Source organism: Muscardinus avellanarius, assembly GCF_963383645.1.
Source record: "Muscardinus avellanarius genome assembly, chromosome: 1".
NCBI classification, from domain to species: Eukaryota; Metazoa; Chordata; class Mammalia; order Rodentia; family Gliridae; genus Muscardinus; species Muscardinus avellanarius.
Genome location: NC_137786.1, coordinates 111,694,540 through 111,704,878, shown reverse-complemented (window position 1 = coordinate 111,704,878; position 10,339 = coordinate 111,694,540). Strand labels below are relative to the sequence as shown.

Below are 10,339 nucleotides of genomic sequence, written 5' to 3'. Positions count from 1 at the left end.
AAGGGGTCCTGAGGCCGGTCGTGTGCCACACTCGGGGCTCACACGAGCTGATTTGATCGCCGGCGACATCACTCGGGAGACCGGCCGGGCGCGTGGCTGCTGCCGGCGAGGCGAGGAAGCCAACCAGCCCCCGGCGCCTCCGCTCCCCGCCGGCCCTCGCGCCGCAGAGGGCGCCGAGTAGCCCGGGCCGCCCGGAACGTAAGTGTCCCCAGGCTGCCCTGCCCTCCGCGCGGGCCCGGCCCCGTCGGCGTCCTCCGGTCCGCCCGTCGGTCCTGCGCAGCGCCAAGATGCCCGCCCCGCTGGAGCCCAGCCTCCCCGACCTCGACTGCGCCAGCAGCAGCAGCAGCAGCAGCGACCTGTCGGGTTTTCTCACCGACGAAGAGGACTGTGCGCGGCTCCCGGGCCCGGCCTCCGCCGCGGGGCCGCCCGCCGTCCCGGGGGCGCAGGAGGAGGAGCCCGAGCGGCGGCGGCGGCGGGGCCGCGCGCGCGTGCGCTCCGAGGCGCTGCTGCACTCGCTGCGCCGCAGCCGGCGCGTCAAGGCCAACGACCGCGAGCGCAACCGCATGCACAACCTGAACGCCGCGCTGGACGCGCTGCGCAGCGTGCTGCCGTCCTTCCCCGACGACACCAAGCTCACCAAGATCGAGACGCTGCGCTTCGCCTACAACTACATCTGGGCTCTAGCCGAGACCCTGCGCCTGGCCGACCAGGGGCTGCCCGGGGGCGGCGCCCGCGAGCGCCTCCTGCCGGCGCAGTGCGCCCCCTGCCGGCCGGGGCCGCCGAGCCCCGCCAGCGACGCCGAGTCCTGGGGCTCGGGGGCGGCCGCGTCCCCCTGCGCCGCCGCCACCTCGCCGCTCTCGGAGCCGGGGAGCCCTGCCGCCTCCGAAGACTTCGCGTTCGGCCCCGGCGACCCCCTTTTCTCCTTTCCTGGCCTGCCCAAAGACCTGCTGCACACGACGCCGGGTTTCGTCCCTTACCACTAGGCCCTCTGAGACGCCGTCATTCACCGGCACTGCGGGCGGGGGCACCCGCTGCGGCCCCCGACCCCACTCCAGGCGAGGGTGGAAGTGGGAGCTCTGCAGGGGTGGAGGGCACCTGAGCCTCTTGTTAGGTCCCGCGCCCTCCCCGGGCTGTCCCTCGTCCATTTCTCCAGTCCTCAGCCTCGGGCCCCTCCTGCCCACCCCCAGAGGGCCTTTCCTTTTGCACTTTCTGAACTCCACAAAACCTCCTTTGTGGCTGTCTCAGAACTGACCCCAGCCACCACTTCAGTGTGATTTGGAAAAGGGACAGATGAGCCCCTGAAGACGAGGTGAAAAGTCAATTTTACAATTTGTAGAACTCTAATGAAGAAAAACGAGCATGAAAATTCGGTTTGAGCCGGCTGACAATACAATGAAAAGGCTTAGAAAGGAGACACAAGGAGTGGGCTTCATGCATTATGGATCCCGGGCCCCCACTGTCGCTCTGAGGAAGAACCGGGCCTTGCGCAGCTATTCAGGCACCGGGCTGGAGGGTACTTTAATTTATTCAAGATGCTTCATTCATATGAAAATGTATTTTTGTACATAAAGAGTTTATTCTATTATGAGCTATCGAAGTTTACATTTTTGTACTGCAGATGTTTCATGTAAATAAAAACTAAGTCAAAAAGAAGTCTCCAAATTTCTTGCCTAGTGTTAGTGTCTGGGGTTTTTTTTTTTTTTTTTTTTTTTTCTTCCTTTTCCCTGGTGGCTCAACCATTAAAGTGAAACATTATCCCTACCCACCTCCAAACCTTCCAATCCTGTTTCAAAAACAATGAAAAAAATAAAATGCACCTGATTTTCACTGAGAACCAGATGAAGACTGAAGGAGGTGTTTAGGGTTCATCATTTCTTTTCACATTGTAAACACAAGGGAGATCTTTCAGGAGCCCCCTAAGCCAATTAAGACTTTTTAGTAGGGAATTAGTCCCAGATCCACTGCTACCTGTAGAGGTAGGGGCAGTGGGAGAGTCTTTCTTTTGAGGAACTCCACGTCAGCTGGCTCTGTGTTTCAAAGAGAGGGGATTAAAAAGATCAATGCAGTGTGACCACTGGTTAGGAAGTCCCAGTGACAGGTGGGCCAGGGGCAGGCTAGCAGAAGGGTCCACTCTTGTAACAGCCTATTTAGAGGGGGAAATTGATTTGTAAACAATGCCTTCAAATTGTTGTCTATTGAAGCTGAGGTCACCCTGGCTGTGAGGTGTGGGATGAATTACGCTGACAGAGTGTCCCCGAGTGGGGCGTGCAGCTGCCTAAAATTGGAAGCTAGAGCACACCCCATCACACTCGTCACACCCACTGCAGCCGAGGGGGGGGGAGGGGCGGGCGGAGGGCGGGCTGAGGTGCTGAGGGCTCAGCCAGTCCTCCTGCAGTCCTCAAAGCTTTCATTTGCTGCCAGAGAAATCAGCCGCCCAAACTCAGTGGGAATTTTTCTGGCTGCAGTGTTTGTCTGTTGTCGCACAACTAGGTAACAGCACTCACTGGATGCTACTGACTTTTGTTTTAAGTTTCAGAATGGGGATGATTATAAGAGATAGTTCTAAAGTGCTATTGCTCCTGTTTCTCCAGCTCAAAAGTTACCTCACATAATGACCCCCCCCCATACAAAACGGGCTCAGGAAAATGCCATTCGGTCGTGTTGAAGCAAAGAGAAAGGTGAATTCAAGCAGGGGGGCCAGAACACGGCCATCGACAGCATGTGTCCCTTTGGAACCATTTTCCTTTCTCACACACATGGTCTTGGTGACTTGTTTCACAGATTCACATGCTGGGTCCCAGCAGACAGGTGCCCTCTGTCACATAAAAGGGCTATCTTTCAGAAGAGAACCTGGATTTCTTCTCTATTGCCCCCCAGAGCAGAGACAATTCTCCAAGAAAAACGTGAGAAGCTGTGAGGGGTGAGAACAGAATGGCCCCGCTGAAAACTTTACAGGAAAAGCATCTCCAGAATGACCCGGCCCTCTGTTGTCTGTCTCAGAATTATATCCTCGAGTGGCACATGCCTGTAATCCTAGTATTTGGGAGGCTAAGACAAGAGGATAGCAGGCTCAAGGATAGCCTCAGCTATTTAGCAAGGCCTTCCGCAACTTCGTGGGATACTATTTCAAAATTTAAAAAAAAGGGATAGGGGTATAGCTCAGAAGTAGAATGTCCCTGGGTTTAATCTCCAAGACCAGAAGAAAAAGAAAAAAGAAAAAAAAAGAATCATATCCTCTCCTCTCTTTGCATTTAGAGCAAAAGACATGGTCTGCTCAGGCATTCATCAGATATTCTATTCTTCCTTGAACAGGATGCTTGGAAATGACCCCCTTCGGCTTCTGAGGGACCTAGGCCAGGTATCGGGACGGGGAAGGAAACAGCAGGATGTGCTTGCCATTGCCCAGAATCCTTGGAGGAAAGCACCAGCTAGCAACAGCTGGGGTAGAAGCTTTGCCTCATACACCTGCACAACCAGCACTGAAAAGAGAGAAACGTCATTACCACCACCGAAGGAGGAACAGCACACCAGCATTCCCAGCTTTGTTGCCACAATAGACTCTCAACTCCAAGGTGCAAAGCCCGGAGCACCTTCCCATAAAGAAAGGTCTTTAACAACATCATTAGCTGGGGGTGGTGAGGCGGGCTCCCTCCCTGCCAGTTAATGCTATTCTTATGAGGAAGCAAGCATCTATGTGCAGCCCTGGGAGCTCTCAAAGAGGAGAAAAGAAAAAAAGGTGATTTAAATGCTTATCCCCAGCTCAGGGGCCTCTTTCTTCCTGCAGCAAAGTCTCATTCATCCCCTGGCATCTGTGAGACAGGGCAAAGTTACGAAAATATGCAAATCAGAGAGCACAGAACTTTCAGCTGATAGCCACATTTTACCATCCTCAGTATCATCTTTCACTAAGTATCACCAAACACTTCAGAAGGCTTATTTATTCTCTCGTGATTTTCATTTGTTTGTGTCCTGGAATAACATATATATGTATATGTATTATATATACATATATATACATATACATATATATATATATATACATATATATATATATATATATATATATATATATATATATATATATATATATATATCTCCATGTGTGTGTATGGTGGTGCTGGGGATTTAACCTAGGGGTGTCCTACCACTGACCTATTCAATCTGCTCATTTTATTTTTTATTTTGAAATAGGGTCTTGCTAAATTTCCAAGAGTTGGCCTCATACCTGCGATCCTCCTGTCTCGGCCCCTCAAGTACCGGGATTATAGGCATGTGCCACCACCGTGTCTGGCTCTCATGCTTTCATTTTTGTAATGACTTGGACTTTTATCAAATCCCTCTTGTGCCTGAGTATATCCAGGTTCTAGGAAGACCAAAACAGGCAAAAACCCTTGCCTAAAAGGAGCTTACAGTCTAGTAGACAAAGACAAGATACACTTATAAAAGACCATGGTAAGTGCTGAGAAGAAAAAAAGTAAAGTGGAACAAAGAGAGACTATGGCATGTCGGGGCAGGAGAGAGATGCTCTTTCAGAAAAGTTGTCAGGGAGCCAGGCAAGATGGTGAGTGCCCGTAATCCCAATCCTTGGAGGCTGAGACAGGAGGATCATAGATTCATGACCAGCCTCAGCAACTTAGCCAGGCCCTCCACAACTTAGTGAGACCTGTTTTAAAAAAAAAGTAGAGCTAGGAGTGTAAGTCAGAATGCCCCTGAGTTTAATCCCCACTAACACACACACACACACACACACACACACACACACACACACACAGGGAAAAAGAAAAAATTAAAGAAAAGATCTTTTGATGAGGTGGCATTTGGGGAAAGGCCTGAATGAAGGGGGGGTGCTATGTTTTGAATAGGGAGTGTCCCCCAGAGGTTCATGTGTTGAAGGCTTGCTTGCCAGGATGGGGGTACTGAAAAGTACTATGTATGGACTTTAAGGAGGTGGAGCCTTGCAAGAGGTCCTTAGATCTTGCCATGATGTGCTGCCCTTATTAGAGACCCGAGTCAATGGGGCCACCCAGTCTGGGACTGGAGCCCCCAGAACCAACGTCAGCCTGTCTTTACCTCCTAAAGATGTGTGTCAAATACTTCATTGTAGCAATGTGAAGCTGACTAATACAGGGAGGGTCAAGCCACGTCAACATTTGGAAAAGAAAGGCAATATTTGGGAGGAAAGGCAGTGCACAGGGAAAGTCCTGGCCATGCATGGTGTATTAGAGGAGCAGTAAGAAGGCTGACTTGGCTGGAGCAGACGGCACATGAGAGGTGAGGAGAGAGAGGCAGGAAGGGTCATGCCAACCACGTTGGGCTTGGTAAACTAGCATATGGATGTGGGGATTTTCCTTAAGTGAGAACTGACTAATGTTTTTAAAGAATGATAGACTTTAGCAGCCAGGACAGAATCAGGACCCAAATGAATATCTGAACGTTAGTATTGTCGAGGGATATATTGTGGAGGGAGTGGTGAAAACTGCCAGAAATGGGTTAATTTTGAAGGCAGAAACACCAGGAATAGCTGCTGGTCAAAAAATCAAGTATGACTTTAAGTTCTGTGTCTTCAAGAAATAGGAGGACATAGAACCATCCCTAAATCCCTTTCCACATGTTAAAGAGGAATGGTTAATTTGGCCTGAAACTGTCCATTTTAGCACCCAATGCAAAGATAGGAACTCAAATTGCATTGTCCATTAGATGAAGACAGACAAGTGCCCAAGAAAACCATAACTTTGGGCTGCAGCCTACGACAAATGCCTCAGAGAAATTAATTATAAGACTAAGGAAGGGGGCTCAAAAGGTTCTGGACAATACTCTCAGTCATGTCATTATTGTGGCCATTACTGCTGCACCAAGCAACCCTATGGCAGGGGGCCCAAACCAGACATTGGGGTTTTAGGTGGCTGAGCCTATCTATCTTTCCTGGCAGGGATTAGATACCAGGACTGGTTGCCTTTTGAAGTCACTCTCCTGTACAGGCAAAGCTCCCTGTGTTGTTGACAGATGCTCTTATAGCCTTGAGAGTAAGGGACAATGTGGACCCAAGTTATACTAAGGCAGTCTCATGTTATTGAGACACAGCAAATGATGGGCGAGAGTGCCACACTGCCCTGTCATTCATCTTCTACACATTTCTGTCTAAAGAACTTCACTGGGCGAGATATATACATTATTTAGAGCATATATAATAATATTCTGCTTGAACTGGGCCTGGTGGTGCATGCTTGTAATCCCAGTACTTGGGAGGCTGAGACAAGTGGATCAAAGGCTCAAGGACAGCCTCAGCAAGTAGTGAGACTCATCAACCAAGCAAGACCCTGTTTCAAAATAAAAACAAAATATGGATGGAGACAAAGCTTGGAGGAGGAATGCCCTTGGTTCCACCCCCAGTACCACACACACACACACACACACACACACACACACACACACTCTTCTTCTTCTTCTTCTTCTTCTTCTTCTTCATCATCATCATCATCATCATCATCATCATCATCATCATATGCTGTTTGGATCTTTTAGATTAAATTCACCCTCACACAACCTGAACACCTGCCATGCACTCAGACTTGAGCTTGGTAGGTTCTGTTCACATTGTTGATTCCTTCCCCTTTGCCATAGTATCCTTATAGCCAAGTTGGTGGTCCTTCTTATCCCAGTGCCTTTGGCTTTGCTATGAGGGTTCAAATTTAATCTCCATCATAAGGTGGAAACTTCATCCAACTATGTCTAGAGGGAGGGCCTTAGCTGGGTGTAGTGGCACATGTTTCTAATCCCAGTACTTGGGAGGCTAAGACAGGAGGCTCACAGATTGGAAGTCAGCCTCAGCAACTTAGTGAGACCCTACATCAAAATGAAAAAAGGCGGGGAGGACTGAGAGTGTAGGTCAGAGGCCAAATGGTCCTGGGTTCAATCCTCAGGGCCAAAGAAAAATAGAAGTGGGGCCTTTGGGATGTAGGGTTAGATAAGGTCATCTAGGTGGGATCCTCATGACTAAATCCTTGTGGCTTTGTAAGAAGAGAGACCAGAACGCACACCCATGTATTCCTTGTCTCTTGCCATGTGTTAGGGTTTAGGTCTGGTTGTTCCCCAAAGTCTTATGTGTTAAAGGTTTGGTTCCCAATTCTACCATGTTCAGAGGTGGGATGTGTATGGAGCACATATTTAAAAGCAAAAACAGGGATTCACTAATGCTAAAGAGAGGCTTAACTCCCCAAGCACACCCATGCGTGGTATACCGTACCCAAGCATAATGAGCAACTCATAAACACAACACGCCCAGGTATCAAGGGTAACACTCAGGCACCAGGCACAAGATGCACTGCCCAGGTATGACAGGCAACGTGCGGTGCAATGCCTGCTGCCCAGCCATGGCCAGGACACAGCCTGGCCACCGATGCTAATGTCAGGCAACCTGAAGACTATAACTGTTAGCACAAGACTGAACTGCAGCTTCATCCTCTGTGGAGCCTTGCCATTCCAACCCCCATACAAACAGCGACCCCACCGAAGGCCTTTACCAACAGTAGCTGGCACATTCCTTGCTTTTGGTTCTGACTGAGGCCACCTATTCATCCTCTCCCTGTGATAAGCTCTCACCGTTGGGTCAGTGTGAAGACCCAGACTGGACCTGCAACTGACCTGCATCCAAGAGGCTGATACAACCAACCAGGCTCGGTGCTAAATGGCCTTCCAGCCTGCCTCTCCAGGTCATACTAATCCCTCTCTCTCTCTCTCTCTCTCTCTCTTGCTCTCACTCTCACTCACTCTCACTCTCCTTCTTTGCAGCCATGGGCTGAGCAGCTTCTTCTGCCATGTACATCACCATGCCTGGCTTTAGTCGTTTCTTTTTATCAACCTCTGCTTTCTCAAGAATCTGTTTTCTGCTTGAGGACAGCCATGATTAAGTAAGTAGTCACTCCTTCAGCATGAATCCTCAAATGAGAACCCCTGACTCAAATACTCATCTCAGAGTCACTTCTGGGACAACCCAGAAAACATGATAGGCTGATCTTAAATTTGTAGCCTTTCCTCAAAAGCCTCTCCTCAAAGAATTGTGATAAACAACACTCCAGAAAATTACTCTCAGCTCTTTTTTCCCACTACCAGGGATTGACCCCAGGGCTGTTCTAGGTCTGAACTACATCACCAACCCTTTTTGCATTTTTTATTTTGAGACAGGGTCTCACTAAATTGCCCAGGCTGGCCTCCTGCCTCAGCTTCCCACCTACTGAGATTACAGGTGTGCACACCATGCCCAGAAACACCCAGCTCATTCTAGAAGTAAATTAAATGCCGTGGCTTATACACCTACCCAATCTCTCCTTATGACTAGTTCTTGGACCACAAGAACTGTTTCATCGTCCCCCAAAGCCAGTTGTGCTTCATGGGTTTATGTTCTTTCCCCAATCATCTCCGTTCTGGTCATCCAACCCCTCCCTCATCGTTCAACTCCAGCATCATGTCCTCTGTGGGGCCGCCATGAACAGCCAAGGCAGACTCAGTCACTGTGTCCTGCCCAGGGTCCTGTCATCCAGTTACCCTCCTGATCACTGCACACTTAACATGTTGGCTTCTGAGGCCTCCATGTGTCTTAGGCCCAAGAAGCATGTCCCCAGAGCACAAACCATCTTTCATCTAAGGCTTTGGTGCCATTCACAGTGACTGGAGAGTCACTGAGCAGCTTAGAGGAGTTGAAGGTTGTCCAGGCCAGAGAGGGATAAATTTACTTTGTTTAGCTTTCTTTAACCTAGTCTGAGCCATTTTCCCTAAAGGAAGACAAACATACGCCTGCAGAAAGATAGCAGCGGGTGTGGGTGAGGCGGGGGCATGTGTGGGGACATTTGGGGATCACTCCAGGGCGGTTGCCAAGAGAACTCATCATCTTGTGATGGGGTGTGTCTATACAGCGCCTAAGAAGATTTGGCCTGAGCGGCCTATGGCCTAAGGCAAAGCTTTAAGATTAGGGTGTGTCTATATAGCGCCTAAGCCTAAGAAGATTCGGCCTGATAGCGATCCTTATCCCGGATAGGCTAGGCTAAATTCCCCTCGTGGCTTGGTGCTATATAAAGAACTGCTTGGAGAGAAATAAATGAGATCTCGCTTGACTTGACTCCCGGCTCGTGGGTTTGTGTTCGAGTCGTCCGGTACTCATCATCTCGCCAAGCCCCGTCAGCTGTCGGGCAGGATTCCCGACAATCTTGCTTTTGTTTCAGTCACAGACCAACCAGAGGTGCCCAGAGCTACCATACATCTTAATCATCCAGTGACCCTTTCTTCACAAAATGTAGACGCTTCATCTTATTTCCAAAGATTTCCTTTCTAAATATCTAGTAAATCACAAGCTTTGGGTTTTGAGGTGGTTTTCTGTTTTGTTTTTTTATTTTTTGGTATTGGGGAGTGAGTTCGGGGTCATTCATTCTCTGAGCTATACCTGAGCCCAGCCCTTTTTATTTATTTATTTTTATTTTGAAACACGGTCTTGCTAAGTTGGCGAGGAGCTTGCTAAGTTGCAGAGGCTGGCTTAGAACCTCCAATCCTCCTATCTCACCCTCCTAAGTAGTGGGATTTCAGACATGTGGCACCACACTAGGCCTGTGTTCTTTTAAAAGTTGCAAAGACGGTTAATATGAAGAGCCACAGTTGAGAATCCATGGGCTTGCAAGGCATTCTGCTTCCCACGAGACCCAGCCAATTTCCCAGGTGATCCTAAAGAAGTTGGAGTCCAGGTGTGCATGGGCTTATATGCCCCTGCCCAGCACATCTTTCTTAAATGTTCATGGGACATATATATGAAGACAATCTTGGGGTCTCTCTCCCTTCAAATCTCCTACCATCTCAACAGGAATAAAACTAAGGATGGGACCAGCAAGCCTCACTATTTTACAATGATTTTCACTTGCTCCCGGCCCAGTCTTATCTGAGATTTCACTTGCTGAGAACTTGTTATTTACCACAATCCATTCTTCCCTTCTTCCTGGTCATACGACAAGACTACATTCCCAGTATCCTTGGAAAGTAGGCATGTCCATGTGACAGACTCTTTTCACTGGCTCATAGGTCAAAATTTTGGAAGCCACTTCTTAGACCAGGACTTTAAGACAATGGTGGTGACTTGCATTTTGGTGTCAAATGTAGACATCTACAAAGAGCATCACTCCTGCTATAAAAATGAGAAAAATGCTGGGCATGGTAGTGCACACCTAGAACCCCAGTACTTGGGAGGCTGAGACATGAGGATCACAGGTTCAAGGACAGCCTCAGCAAGTAATGAGACTCTCATCAACCTAGCAAGACCCTGTTTCAAAATATAAGTAATAAATAAGGCTGGGAGTATAGG

General features: G+C 49.0%; 1 protein-coding gene across 1 annotated transcript; it reads left to right on the top strand.

Moving 5' to 3' along the window:
* Positions 1-287: 287 nt before the first annotated feature.
* On the top strand, positions 288-983 carry NEUROG1 (neurogenin 1; the record flags this gene model as incomplete). Its single annotated transcript, XM_080719768.1, has 1 exon — positions 288-983. One exon carries the CDS (start codon positions 288-290, stop codon positions 981-983), a length of 696 nt encoding a protein of 231 aa, XP_080575894.1.
* Between the last annotated feature and the right edge of the window lie 9,356 nt (positions 984-10,339).